The 15,429-nt window shown below is 41.3% G+C and overlaps 1 protein-coding gene across 3 annotated transcripts in view; it reads right to left on the reverse strand.

Annotated features, from left to right (window-relative positions):
- The window catches only part of SGMS2 (sphingomyelin synthase 2), a 91,513-nt gene that overhangs the window by 12,736 nt on the left and 63,348 nt on the right, over positions 1-15,429 (reverse strand). For all 3 annotated transcript variants that reach the window (XM_066232945.1, XM_066232944.1, XM_066232947.1), the window contains 2 exons: positions 8,407-9,095; positions 4,204-4,321 (listed from right to left, as the gene is read on the reverse strand). In XM_066232945.1, the coding sequence (XP_066089042.1) occupies positions 4,204-4,321; positions 8,407-8,861 (573 nt within the window). In that variant the 5' untranslated portion in view covers positions 8,862-9,095. The remainder of the gene's footprint in view (positions 1-4,203; positions 4,322-8,406; positions 9,096-15,429) is intronic.

The following is a 15,429-nucleotide window of genomic DNA, read 5'->3' on the forward strand; positions in this document are numbered from 1 at the left end:
GCCATGTGGAGGAGGCACAGTCTATCTGGAATAACTGACTATGCTTAGAAAATTAAAGAATGATCCTCAGAAATACGATGAGTAACAGAACACATGAGAAGAGAAGCATAGAAAGACCACTAATGGCTATTCATCGGGACCCTGGGGGTAGCTGTATGGCATGCTGCCTTTTATACTCACGCTGACCCTTCCAGGCATCTGGGCCCTGCTGCAGGGCCAGTTCAGCCATGGTGGTGGTTAGACTGTTTAAAGACAGGTACTGTGTGTCCAGGTGGATGTATGGTGGCAAAGGGGAGTAGGTGTGTTCTTGATGGCTGGGAAGAGTCTTGGGGTGGAGAAATTAAGGTAGCCTCCAAAGCACATGGAGATCCATCCTGTCCAGTACAATGAGGAATTTGGGAAGGAGTCCTTTCCTAAAATATCCACAGTGAGGCACCTGAAACTTTCCTGATAATACACATTATGAATCTGGAAAGCCCTCCAATCTTCAGGAGACCCTTGTGGAAAAGCAAACACACTGTGATCGGTCAGCAGCTGAGAACAGGCTCTCCAACAGAAAATGACGCGAACCAGGGTTACAGGGCAGGGTGAGAAACGGAAGGTTTTGAAGAAACAACCTCTTTTCAAAAGTTGGCTCAGGGCAGCCCTGGCTGTTGTCTGGAGCACTGAGGTTGCTGATTGGGTCTCAGATCATTGCGGGCACCAGCTCATGTCCTGAGGGCACTGCCTCATTTCCTGAGGGTGCTGGCCTGACCCCAAGGTCATGTATTTGAGCCCCAGTCAGGGCTCAACCCCAAAGGTGCCAGCTCAACCTGAGGTAGCTGGTTCAAGCCCCGGTCATAGCAAATGTGAGAAGCAATCAACGGGTGCACAGCAAAGTGAAACGATGAATTGATGCTTTCTCTCTCTCTCTCTCTCTTAAGCCTTCTCTCCCTTCCTCTTTCTCTCAAAAATAAATACATAAATAAATACATAAATAGTTTGCTTAGGGCAAACCCAGATGACAAAAACCAAGAGAACTTGTGTGTTTTTATCAAGAGTTGACAGTCCTCACAGCAAACATGCCAAGTAACAGCTGATCCTGCCTTGAAGAGACAGGCTCAAGAGGCGGTAATGGGTCCATTCCTGAGGACGGTAAGGGCTGTTGACAGAGTTACAAGATTCATTTCAAGTGCAGCTCAGGAAAGATATCCTGCAAACCACGTGAAATAATGTGCCATGCCTTGATGTGGAGGATGGACTCCAGCCATGTGCTCTATCAGATGAATCAGACCCTGCAGGAGTCTGTCAGGCAGTTGGCACAAATAGCTGTCAACACTGCAATCAAATAAAAAGATGCATACACTCTGCCCAGCCACTGTGTTCCCAGTTTAAAAGGACACGCTATTTTTTAATTTCAAAACCATAGTAATTTTTAATCCACTCATCCTAACGCAACACTTCAATTTTCTAAGGGTAGAAACACTGAAAGCCATCCGTCCCTTTACTTGTGGTTAGAGGGATCCAAAGGCATAAACAAATGAGGAGCTAAAATGAGCCCGAGTTTTCTCTTCTCCCCTCCCTCCAGCAGTGCTGGTGAGCGGAACTCCCTGCGTGCACCTGACCCAGCACACCTCTACAGACAGGGGGCGTGCTTTCTCCTTGCTCTGTGTGTTCTCAGTCCTCAATCTTGCCACTGCTCCCGAGATATCAGATCATGCTCCGTATAAGAAAGGAGAGAGAATGTATAAATTACTAGCAAATGGGGGGAGGGTAGAGTTCTATTCTAGTTCACTGGGGCCCCAATCACACACCACTTTAGACCCTAGTTCCTATTCATTTCCTCGTTTTTCAGACACCATTCTATCCAATGATTGGACACAGAATTGAAGATGTAGGAAGCTAAGAGGAAAAGCATCATCCTAACAGCCAAAAAGATAGGGCTCATTGTTCCTAAGGGTTCTGCACACTGTGGCCACCAGATACCAGTTTCTTAAAAAAAAAAAAAATGTACAAGAGAGCTCAACTTGTCTACTGCCAAACCAGAAACCTTACCATCCCCACTGTCCCTTCAATGAAGAGAAGTCCGTTGAACATTTATGGCCAGGGTGACAGGAAACCTTTCTCAGAGAAGGGACTATGCATCTATGTCAGCCCAACGTTCTTGTATGTGGAAAAATGACATAAAATCTCAAGTGCAATTTATTTAAACACACTTTTCAGAGCACAGATTTTTGTGACTGCAAACAAAAGCTTAGGTTGGTGGGTTGAAGCAGACGACTTAAGGGAAACCAGAGGACAGATAAGGGGAAGGCAGCTAGCTGGAAGAGTGCAAGTTAAGGACTTCACTAAGGGATCTGTCACTGTGATTGTCCCCATGGTGATCACGTCCAGTGAGTAGCAAGTTATGTCAGACATCAGTGAATAGATCTGACATCTTCCCAAGCTACTGGTTTCAATATACACAGTTCTGTCACTGCTGGTAGTGACGAAGGGCATTCTACAAAGCCTGAGCAACCAAGGAGACAGGCAGATTATCTAATAGTCTGTAACCACAAAGTCCAAGAAGCACACAAAGCCAGCAGCTGAACTGCATTTAGAATGCAATTCAGTCTCCTGTTCTATAATACCACATCACTTCTATTGAGCAGAGTGATTGTGTTTGTTACACTGAATCACAGGTCAGGTACCTACAGCCTTCTTACATTCAGGAAGAGGGCCTGACGACTGAACATGGGAACTGATTAGTAAGGATGCGACGGGAGCTTCCACTGTATTTGTAGCTAGGTTACCCAGGGTATGTTTACTACTGTGGCTTCCGAAAATTGCAGCTCTATGGAGGATACTTTCTTTCTGTAATCATAGCAGTTCATCCCTGCAAACCTCATCCATTACTAGGATGGGCTTGCCTTTTTTTCCTGTGGCCATTATTCCATTTAACACATTGCAATAACCCTGTAGAAGTGTTTATTGTGTTTCTGAACTTCTCCCATGCCTTAATTTAGCTTTACCAAAAATCAGCCAGTGTTTAATTCAATATGTACACTGTTTTAATTACAGACACTTTCTGCTTTGATGGCTTTGGAAAATTACAGCTTCTCCAAACCATACCTATATTTGGTGAGGGAGACTGTTGACTTCTTCAGACCAACGCTATTTTTCCCTCCACCTTGGACATCTGCTTAGTGTTCAGTGAAATATGATGTTAGACTTCATTCCTTTGTCCAGAAAGCACAGGATTTGTAAGTTTCCTTTTTTATAAACCAGGGTACACCGGGGTCCCAGATGATTAACAGCTCTCTCGAGAAATGACTCTCCCTGGAGAAGCTGTAAATCCTGCTTAAGACAGTTTCAGTATCTATCTTCACACTGTGTCAGGGAAAGGCCACTCTATGTTTCCAATTGCTAAAAACTCTGGGGTCTTACTTGATTGACTTCCTTCTCTTAAACCCATATCCAACTTATTAGGATATCCTGTTGGCCTTACCTTCAAAATGTGTCCCAAACTGAACTTCTCACTTCTTCCTCACTCACTCACTCACCATCAAGTTCAAGTTCCTATAATGGCCGCAAAGCCCTATGGGAGCTCTGACTGTACCACCTTGAGCTACATAATTCTACCAGAAACCCGGGCCTCCCTGCTCTCTTGAACGCACCGTGACCAAGCTATCTCCTTGGCCTGGAGCTCTCAGCCTGTTCACGTGGCTCACTCCCTCATCTTGATTTCTTCCCAAATGTTTTCTTATTCAAGAAGCCTTTCTGACCTCTCTGTAAGACAGTACCTACCCCCACAGTCCCTTTCACTCTTACTCAACATTCTTGTTCATCTGATAGCCACCTGGCTTATCACCATGTGACACGTTGTACATTTCTTTATCAGTTGTCATCCCTCCACAGAACACAAGCTCTAGGAGAGGAACTTGTTTAGTCATTGCTGTTACTGCATAATGCTTGTAGAATGAATGTGTGAGTGACTAACAGGGAAGGTAGAACAGCAGAGTCCAAGTCCCCAGGACAGCTTCCAGTGAGCACAAAATGAGAACTATATGCACAAAGACATACATTGTATGAATACATTTTAATTTCTTTCCCCCAAATCTAAAGAAAACCAGAAAATATGCTAGATTTCAGTTGACACGTGGAAGTGTATTGAAGAGTGTGTAACAGAGAGATGTTCAATAACTGTTTTCTTGTCTCCTCTGAACGGTCACCAGAGGCGCTTACCTTTGGAGCACACTGGAAGTGCATCCCGGGCACCGGCAGAGTGGTGACGTACATGGTGATACAGCGATACAGGTATAAAGTTCCAATGATAAAAAAGAATCTGCGCCCCACTATTGACCTAGAGGAATGATGGGGTGGGGAGAAACAAGTTTACTGGTTGTTTCTGTTCCTAATGCTACGTAAATGAGTGTTCGACAGAATAGAATATAACACAGAACGGCTTTAACAGACCAGTGTCACAGGCTGTTTCTGAGTCCATCCCTACAGTCCCATGGAGAGGCTGCACTGGGGTCTTCCTTCACATATTGCAATGAAGGGGTGGGGCTCAAGAGGAGTGAGTCAATGGCAGTGGAGGAGTTAAAACAGACCGAGAGTCCCAGGAAACCATCTTTCCTAAAAAAGCCACTATCTGCAACAGAATTCAATGAGCCTCTCTACATTTTCAGTCAACTCAGTGCATTAATAAAACCCTCTCTTGAGAATATATCAAACGTATAAGCAACACATGGTCGCAGAGGAATTAACTAATGAGCTAAGTTGATGCCACATAATTGGACACACAGGGAAATCGGATGGCTCACTTAACTTAAATTACATAATAAGTAAGGTTTATTTGGGGACCCTCCAAAAGTATTTCGACAACCTAGGCACGCACTATATTGTCTATGATTGTACGTTTTCACAGAGTATTCTGAAGATGTTCAGAGTATCCTAATACATTTAAGAATATTTAATAGTGAAGTTATAAACTATTATTTTACCCTTATTTTATTCAATCTTGAACAAAAAAAAAGCAAAAAGAAAAATGAACTGAAAACCCCCAAAACCTCACCCACAAGTTAGTTGTCTTGACTAATATTAGTCCCTGTCCTACACCACCCATGTCCCCAATCTATGGCAGTGGTTCCCAGCGGCGGACCCTGAGCAACCTGTCCTCCAAAGGGAAGTGTTCTGCCCGTCTGCACCACTGCTCAGGGCACCTGAAAGGACATCAGGGCTCTGAGCATCCTCACTCCCAGCTGAAGATGACAGCTCCTTTTCTGTTGTGTAGTCAGGGGGTGGGTCTACACTCTGAGCTCTGGGGATAAAGAGATGGGTGGGATCCATGAAGCCCTTAGAATTACTAGCTGTAACCTCCCTGGTACATATACTGTATTATTATTCCAGGTCTCCATTTTCAGAGCTCTCAAACTTCCAAAACTAGTAGTGGTCAAAGACTTCTGGAAAAACAGGCATATTTTAAGTTTTCTACAAGAACTGTGGTCTGACACGTGTCAGGGTCTAATTCGGGTAACAGCCGGAGACTCTGCAAATTTCAAGAATCATGTACAAAATTTTAAATGCCTATTTCCAATAGCTATTTTAAGAATATTCCAGGGGCCCTGGCCGGTTGGCTCAGCGGTAGAGCGTCGGCCTAGCGTGCGGAGGACCCGGGTTCGATTCCCGGCCAGGGCACACAGGAGAAGCGCCCATTTGCTTCTCCACCCCTCCGCCGCGCTTTCCTCTCTGTCTCTCTCTTCTCCTCCCGCAGTCAAGGCTCCATTAGAGCAAAGATGGCCCGGGCGCTGGGGATGGCTCTGTGGCCTCTTCCTCAGGCGCTAGAGTGGCTCTGGTCGCAACATGGCGACGCCCAGGATGGGCAGAGCATCGCCCCCTGGTGGGCAGAGCGTTGCCCCATGGTGGGCGTGCCGGGTGGATCCCGGTCGGGCGCATGCGGGAGTCTGTCTGACTGTCTCTCCCCGTTTCCAGCTTCAGAAAAAAAAAAAAGAAAAAAAAAAAAAAGAATATTCCAGGGTTTCTGGGGTCAAAGTAGAGAGACATGCCACCTCTACTAGCTGATGAAAGTATGTATTTATTGCAAGGCTCTTCTTTCAAAGGCCTGTGGTTCAGGCTCTGCCTTTTCTAGCACCGAAAAGGAACGGCTCATAAACAGTGCTGAGTCTCTCCATTTGGAGAAGTGAAAAACAACTCACCTTCTGATTCAACCCCAGGCCCCCAAAGAGTTCTGAATTGTGCTCCACGTGTTAGACAAGACAAAGTAATAAACAGGAATTATATTCATTCCAGTATTCTGAGTTCCACTGTACAGAAAATTAACTAAGAAGGTGAAACATGTACTCTGCAGCCTTCTTTAGAACAAGAGGTACTACTGCCTGACTGCTGGTGGCACAGTGGATAGCGTGGCGACATGGGACGCTGAGGTCTCTGGTTCAAAACCCGAAGGCTGCCAGCTTGAACATGGGCTCATCGGGCTTAAGTGAGGGATCGTTGACATGATCTCATGGTCACTGGCTTGAGCACAAGGTCACTGGCTCGGCTTGAGCCCCCTGCTCAGGGCATGTATGAGAAGCAATCAATGAACAACACAAGTGACACAATTATGAGTTGATGCTTCTCATTTCTCTTCCTTCCTTTATCTTGCAAAAAAAAAAAAAAAAAAAAGCTACTACTGACTTTTCCCAATAGCTTTGAAGGTGCTTTTGAGAGACAGAGAGAGAGATGCCCTATTCAGCTGGGGTCTTCAAAACAGGTTATAAATCTACTGCGCTAGTTACTACAATATAAGCTCTAATTCTGTCTCAAAAGTGAAAAGGGAAATTAATGTGATTTTACCAACAAGTTTTTTTGTTTTTGTTTTTTTACCAACAAGTTTTTGATGATGGATTGTGACCAAAACAGTAGATATCACTGAAATATATGGACTGGCATGTGACCACAAGTTTTGAAATGGCAAAATCTAAAGTAGTAATGGCGAGGCAGTCATCAACTCTCAGGCGAGAATTCAAACAAACTGAGATTGTACTTCAGGTTGAAAGTTGAAAATTTTCTCTTTCCACACATACATGAATAAAACTTGGCTCTAAATTAGATGAAAAAGCAAACATCTTTGGCCCAAGCAGTCCCTCTTTATATTCAGAATCAATTCTAGATATTAAAAAGAAAAACGCTAATATTCAACAAATATATAGTTTACTTTTAGTAAAAGTATGCCATCACTGAGAACTTCAGCAGCAAAAAGTTTTACTAAGTAAAAGAAAAACTGATAGCTATTTACTCACCCATATTAAAGAAATATATTAAGAGAGATACTTTAAGGAAAATGCTTAGGAATGTTTGTAGAATAAGTTTTCAAAACTGCAAACTTGCATGGAGGGGACTTTTTAGCAAAGATAAATTGAATTCTTCTAATTTCAAAGCAATAACCAACTGAAAGAACAATATAGCATAAATTCCTTCTTCTAAAAATAATCTTGCAGCGTTAATATTGAAAGCCTGGTGAACTCTGAATTTTTGAATTGTATCAACTAAGTCAGTCTACATTACACTTTCAAAAGCCTCAGTCTGTGGCCAGTGTTTTACTCAAACTTCTATTTTAGTGATTTAATTACCAGAATCTTAGTGGAGAACAAACACCTGAATGATATGAGAAGGAAACAAAGGGGCTCTATTTTTTACAGAATTAATAGAAAAGCAAAAAAAACCACTTCAGAGCTACGTCCTATTTTTAAGAGTCTTCAAAGCAAAAGTACCTGGCCTCACACTTCCTGATTCCTGCTATTTCCAAACAGGGAGACTGAAACCAGCGAACTAAGAGCTCCTTTGTGATGCCCTGGAGAAACCAGACAGTACGTTTACTTTAGAAACCTAAAGCCAAAACCACACAGACCTATTTCTAAACTCAGTTTCTTAAACAGATTCTTGTGACTGATTTGCCAATAGGCAAAAGGAAAAGTAATGTAAAATTTGAGAACTCCTGAATAGAAGCAAACCTCAAAGCATGCTAACGTCTACAGACTAATACAGTCATCACACTGTAAGGAGAAAAAAGCTCCCCAGCCTACCCATTTCCCCACCTGTCAAGAGCCTGAAATAACACCAGCGTGATGAAGTGAACATTATTACTCTCCAGGACTCCTGATTTATCATAGGAATACCATCGCACCAAGCTGCTTGAAATCGGAACTAACTGCACCTTAAATTCAGAAACTCTGAATCACCCACCAGAATTGCTCAATAAATGCATATTTGAATAGTGACTGGATTTATCCAATGTGGTAGGTCTTTCTATTGCTTCCTTTCATTGAATGCCTCAATAAGACTTAATTTATGAGCTAATACCAAGAAAGATAATTTCAAGTACACATTTACTCACTTAAATACAAACTAATGGCAAATCCCCCAAAACAAGTTAGATCCACTTACTTGTATCTCAGAAACAGCCACTGGGTGATCCACAATCCAACTAATATAATCCCATTTATTTCTGATACAGAAAATGCCCATGTCACCCGATCAATGTAATCAAAAAACTTGTCTGGGAGTGGAGGGCTGAGCTCCTTGGGAGGGACCCTCTCGTGTACCACTGTGATCATGACGGTAGTCAAGACGAGGTTGAAAAGAGCATACACAAAAGCGATGCCCGTTTTCCACCATTCTAGGGGAAACTTGTTCCTCGAGTCAGTGGGCATAGCAATTTGGATATAGTCTGGGTACTTTTTGGTGCCCTTTCGCAACCCATTGGACAAGCTCTTGGGTTTACCACCGCCATTTTTGTTTTCTTCTTCAACAGGTTCAGCTGGTCTTGTGTACTGGTTTGCTGGATCATTGGTTTGATTTTCCATATGTTCTTCAAGTTTTGCTGTCTCTATGATATCCATTGTTCCCTACTCTTCAGATTAAAAAGAAGGTGGCAAAGTTTTTTGTAGAAACAGTTTTTAATCCTTTTATTTCCAAGATCAACATGGACTCTTCAATTGATTCTGTTTCCTGGTCCGAAACGTGGGAAGGAGCCACCTGGTTCCTTCTCCTCCCATGCGGCTCTCCGCTGTAACGCTTACTGCCTCCAGGAACGCAAGCTGATGGTCTTTTCCCGAAAGATCTTCCTATCCCACCTGTAAGAACAAAACAAAACTAGCTTCACAACTTGTGCCAGTCCAACTGCCAACCATCCACAACAAAACATTATCAAAATAAGGAAACAAATACCAAAGCCATTTGCTTTATAAATATATTGTCAGAACACAGTTAATGCTGCTGAGATGAGTTTATTTAGAAAATATGGAATTGTTTTATCTTGGAATTCTTCTCTTTTTGAGCTGATGTTAGTATCAAGAGGAACGTTTTTAATAATCAATTCCTTTTAAATTTCTTTAAGTAGAAGTCAGGCCCCAACACTGTAAACGCTTCATCAGACACTATTAACTGTTGCTAACCATGAAGTCATAATAAGCTAGACCCTTCCCAGATAACATCATTCCTTCCGAAGGCCACATCTTTTCTATGAACCTTAAAGGATAGAAAACTGTGATGAGTTGATGACATGCATGGAGTTATTGTTACCCTCTGCATTTATCAAAACAGTCAACTTTTGGAATCTTTTAAGGTGACCACCCTTCAGAACATATTCAAGAACTAAATAGCACTGTCTCAGTTTATCCTTTTATTATTCAGAGATGCACACCATACACAGGGAGAGTTGACAACCTTCAAAATAACACAAAGCCTTAGATACACAAAGCCTTAGCTCTGTCTCATTGCAGTAGCAAACTCTACTTGTTTCTTCAAGGATAAAGTAATTTACTGTAACTGACATGGTCAATTAGTAACATTCTGATGCAGCCACTGCAGTTTCTGGAAACACAACAGAAAGAAGCACCCAGAGCATCAGTTGGGGCACTTACCCACCACGACCTTGGGGAGGAAAGGGTGCCTTTATCTGAGGCTCCACAGGTCCCCAAAGAGCAAAGACTTCTCCGCATACGCAGCACCGGCACCAGCTCTTTATACTCGTGAGCAACGCGGCCCCGGCTGTTCTCAATTTAGGAAAGCAGTATTTTAGTCGTCCTACAGAACCCAGCCACCTAAAGAGGTTTTCAGACCTTGTAATTAGTCCCCAGCCTGAGTACACTGCACAGTTGCAGCATAACGCTTTGCACTTTTAAAGGCCTCTCTTTCAGGGTAACTTCAGGGGGGAAATGAGGGAGAAAAACTCCAAGCGGTGACAGTTAAGCCTTTATTTAATGAAAGAAAAAGAAAGTTGTTAAAATGACACAGTTAATATGTACAGGCACTATTTGTTGACAGCTGTGGGTGGCACAGAGAGTGACCACAAGTGTTTACCGTGCACCTAAATGCCCCAGGGATGGTATGCGGGGGCAATTACCAGGCGTTAAAAAAAAAACCCCCAACAAAATGACACCGACCTGAAACATTCATCAGAGAGGGCACAGTCTGAAGAGACAGAACTGCAATGTCCAAACCGTCCGAGAAGCCAGAACGGCATGTTGTAAAAGGAGGGTAGGGTGACCACTAGATTAAAAACAGCTTTGCTTGTGTCCCTGTGCCCTGACAAGATGTGTCCAAAGTGAGGCGCTGTCCATTTCTGAGGCAGCAAAGCAAGAGGAAAGATAGCCCCGCAGAGAAATGGGGTCACAGAAGGATGGAGACCAGCTGAGGGACATTGATAAAAATTTCCGACATCTCACTTTCTCTCGACCCCCAGCTACTAGTCCATTAGGGTAGGATGAGAAAGCAGTGTTCCTCTCTGTAAAACGGGGTTCACAGAATCTCTGTCGTGACCTGGCCCAATGCTGTGGGAGGAGTAAGTATACGGAAGAGGTACCTGGGTAAGACCGTGTCATAAAGAAGCCTTCAACACCATGGACTACTATTTCCAACAGAGCTACCAAAGCACTAACCCAGCCCTTACCTCTCTCTTTGTACCAACTCTAGGCTGTACCACTTATAGCATCCTGCCAAACTACCATCTCAGTCTCCTCTGACCTCACTACTCCACTTTAATACCCACGTCCACCAACTGACATCCGGATGGTCTTCCTAAGGTAGCAACCCAGTTCTAGAACACGGAATGTAGAACAGAAGAACAGACAGAAGCATCTCTATTTCTGTATGTGCCCTGACTAGGGATAGAACCCGCAACCTCAGTATTTTAGGATGACACTCTAACCAACCAAGCTACACAGCAGGGCACCTTTTTTTTTTTTTTAAAGAAAAAGTGCTCATCCACTCACCTCATGGCACAACTGTGAGGATGACTGAAATAATTAATCAAGAAGAGCTTTGTGCTCCTGGGAGTAAGAGCTCTCTGCGAGTGCAAAGCCCATTTGTCGTCATTAGCAGATGGATCGATATTTTCCTTGGGATTTCATTAAGAAGATTAAATATACAAAGCACAATGTGTCAACCAAAGTTGGGCCACAATGTTTGTCATCAAGATGATGGTTACAACATACTCATCCCTATGGCAATCTTTCCGTGCCAGTAAATATCTGGGGAAGTGAGAAAAGCCACAACAGTTCCTCTCCATGGATGGCAATGCCCTTAGCTCACTTGTTTAGGGCGCTATGTCAGAGCACAATGCGTACACAGAGCTTTCCAAGTCCTCTCACTGAGTAACCTGGACAATGGTTAAAGAGTTGAAGATTTCTACAGGCTGATCTTCCTTTTGAAGGCAAATGCAAAACTCTGAAACTTTTAGTACACGGATATGGTTTTGTTAGTATTATTTTTAGAACTAGGTATGATTTATTCCAGAAATGGAAAGGAGGTTTCAAATTAATAAATGATTGTAATAAAATACAAATATATGTAAAAAGAAAAGATATGACCATCTTGCATGAAGTCAAAAGGCATTTGATAAAATCCAAATCCACACAAATTATGGAAAAGTTTCAATAATAGAAACAGAGTATATATAGCTACGTTCTTTCGATGCCAACATCACAATTTTAACCATGTAATATTATGTCCTAATATCCAGTGAAAAAAAGACAACTGCTGCCCTCTTTTCACCCCTAAGAGACCATTAGGAGCTTTTATTTGGGTCAAATTACAAGAAAACATCATTTTGTTACTACATTTTATTTTTATTACCTCCATTATACCATAAAGGGTTGATATTACCATATTAATACATTAGTCATATTTTCTTAATAATCCCAATAGGTTCAATTCCTTAACTTGACAAAATGATTCACAGCTTCAGCAGGAAGCAGATGGGAGCATTAGTTGAAGGTTTGCACCAGTAGGTATTAGACTACGTTACATAACTAATAGTGGGGTAATGGCACCCAGTTAACTCTATTTTGTGAGTTACCCAAAGGAAATAAGGATGCACAAAAAATATTTCTGCAAGCATGTTTGAAAATTTAAAATAGAATAATATCCAAGGACAGAGTATTAATTAAATTATGATTATCTTAATATTGTAAAATATTGTGTTTTGATACAATTACTATAAAACTGAGACAATTACATAACACATAAGAAGGGTACAGTATCAAATTAAGTAGAAATTTAGATCTTACTAGATATAAAACCTAAGTAATTTCTATCAGAGGTTATGGTTTAAAGAAAGGAAAAGGGGCCATGTGACATATTTAAAGCTATAAGAATAGGTTCAAGTGTGACTCGCATGACATGTCTCCCACAGCAGTTCTGACCTAAGGCTCTCTGATAGCACAGTCATGAGTTCTAGTTGAAGGGCTCAGAAACTCTTTGCTGCTAGATTGGTATGTTGGCCAGACTACAAATTTGAAGTGGTTAAGAATATTATGTACTAAATGTGTAAATATGGTTTAAAAATTAAGGAAACACTTAAGTTTACATATGGGTTGTAATATAATCTGTTTAGGTAATCTGTTAAAGACAAGTTAAACAATGATCAAAGAAAATGTGTTTCTAACATTTACACTTTGAAATAATAAATAAAAGATTTATGCATTGAGCTTAAAGGTTTAAGAAAAACTAGGCCTTGGAACAGAATTGATTGCACTGAATATCAATAAAAACAGATAGCTGATGAGCTTACTGACAGACACAAAAGCTCTGAGACCTTAAAAAACTGAGTTGTCACCATAAAGCCATTAAAAAAAAAACAAGCTGGCCTGACCTGTGGTGGCGCAGTGGATAAAGCGTCGACCTGGAAATGCTGAGGTCGCCAGTTCGAAACCCTGGGCTTGCCTGGTCAAGGCACATATGGGAATTGATGCTTCCAGCTCCTCCTCCCCTTCTCTCTCTCTGTCTCTTCTCTCCTCTCTCTCTCTCTCTCTCCTCTCTAAAATGAATAAATTAAAAAAACCAAACCAAAACAAAACAAGAAAACCAAGCTGTAGAGTAGCCTCAAAGTGACCGTTCTCAGTAAATGTTACTCATGTGCTATTAGTAAATGTTACTTATGTGTCCTTACTGTGTGCTTTGTATATTATCTAATTAATCCTCATACCAACCCTAGAAATATTTGAAGAAATTGAGATAAAGTGAGATGCTCAAGATCAGACAGGTCGGAAGTGGCAGAGCCAAGACCTGATCCAGAAATCCAACCTCCGGGGCGCCTGTTCCACCAGGGCCATTCATTACATGTGAGAGGTCAACCACATAGGGAGTGAAAAAGATGAAGACAACCCATTATAACCTTATTATTTTCCCAAAGAAATACATAAATACACAGGAAATTCCATTACAGGCATTTTTTAATCTTTGTAATTTTGCAAAAATTAACATATACTAAGAAAAATAATTAATATATAATTCAACCCTCTTGTGGAGGGAGGGGAAAAGAAGTCTGGTAAGTATTTCCCTGTTACTCATATGTGCCCCTTAAATATAGTAACTGTTACTAATAAACCACTATATTAAATTTATAATACTGTGCCACTTAAATATAGTAACTGTTACTAATAAACCACTATATTAAATTTATAATACTGTGCCACTTAAATATAGTAACTGTTACTAATAAACCACTATATTAAATTTATAATACTGTGCCACTTAAATATAGTAACTGTTACTAATAAACCACTATATTAAATTTATAATATAGGTATATCATCTTTATGTTAACAGAATCCAGTTTAACTAAGAAATTTTATGCCCATAAAGTTTTTCTTCTGAGACCAAGACATCTTAGCTTTTCCTTATTAACATTCTTAGACATTAACTTGTTTATAAGAATCTTTCCACCTAAAATCATTAAGTACTAACAAACTTAGGGATACAAGAGTGCCTGTCTTACTAGTCATGGGATTTTACTGCAGAAGCACCCACAAAATTTGTTAAATATTTTTACCACAAAGTTTTTAAAAACTAAAAAGAAGATCCACTGCTTACTAAACAATTATAATGTACATTTGTGAAATACTTTTCCAACCTAAGTAACATGGGAAAGAGTCCTTTAGACTAGGGTTTTGTACTGCCACTAGGTCCCACACCGGCACAGGTAGGAGAGATTTAAATTAGGGAAATGAGCAAGCTTGTAAGGTAGCTTGGTGACACTGTTCTAAGAATAGATTGGGGAAAAACATTTTTTAATGTAAAAGATAGAATTGAAAAATCAGCCTGCCCTTCTGAGCTCTGGGAGAAATATGCTTGGGTAGAGGGCAGACCTTTTGGAGGTTCTAGCAGGGGAGCGCAGCTACTTGTATACCCTTGACCGAAGAACGGTCCTCTCCTCTAGAGGGGAAGGTCGTCCTCTTCGACCCGACCGAGTGCACAGCTTCGGGAGGGATGCACATGGAGCGGTGAGGGAGGAAGGGGACACACGCCTAGCCAGCCAGATCAGCCGAATCAACCCTGGAGATCAATGGGGTGACAGATGTCGCAGCCAGATTGCCCTCACATCCGAGGACAGACCTTTTGATTTCTAGTACTCCCTTACTATCCCATTTGAAGGGAGGTTGGGCAACATTAGTTCTGTTTCCAGGTGTTATTAAAGAGACACCTATCAGTAGTGATTGGCTGGGACGACAGGTGGGAATGAAGAGCAAATGAGCTGAAGTTTCTTCTCAGGGTTATGGAAATGTTCTAAAGTTAGATAGTGACAATGGCTACACAATTCTGTAAATTTACTAAAAATCATTTCATTGCACCCTTTTAACAAATTTGTTTGATAGTAAGTTATAATTCACTTAAGCTGTTAAAAGGAAGATAGAGCCCATGAAGATAAGTTGCTTCTAAAGAATTAGAAAATCAAGGGATGTCCCATACCCTATCATCATCCAGGCTCACTTATCCCTTGGAAGTGTTGTACTTACCAGCTGAGCGCTACTTTAGCATTGGTTCTGAAATAACACACATTTTTAAGTTTTCTACAGACAAGACTAAGAACCAGCCAATGAAAAGCAAACTGTTTAACAAAATTTGTGTAAACTGTTCCAAAAATAAACTTGTAACTAAATAATATAAAGTGACAAAAAACAGATAGGT

This window comes from Saccopteryx bilineata, chromosome 5 (genome assembly GCF_036850765.1).
Source record: "Saccopteryx bilineata isolate mSacBil1 chromosome 5, mSacBil1_pri_phased_curated, whole genome shotgun sequence".
Lineage (NCBI taxonomy): Eukaryota > Metazoa > Chordata > Mammalia > Chiroptera > Emballonuridae > Saccopteryx > Saccopteryx bilineata.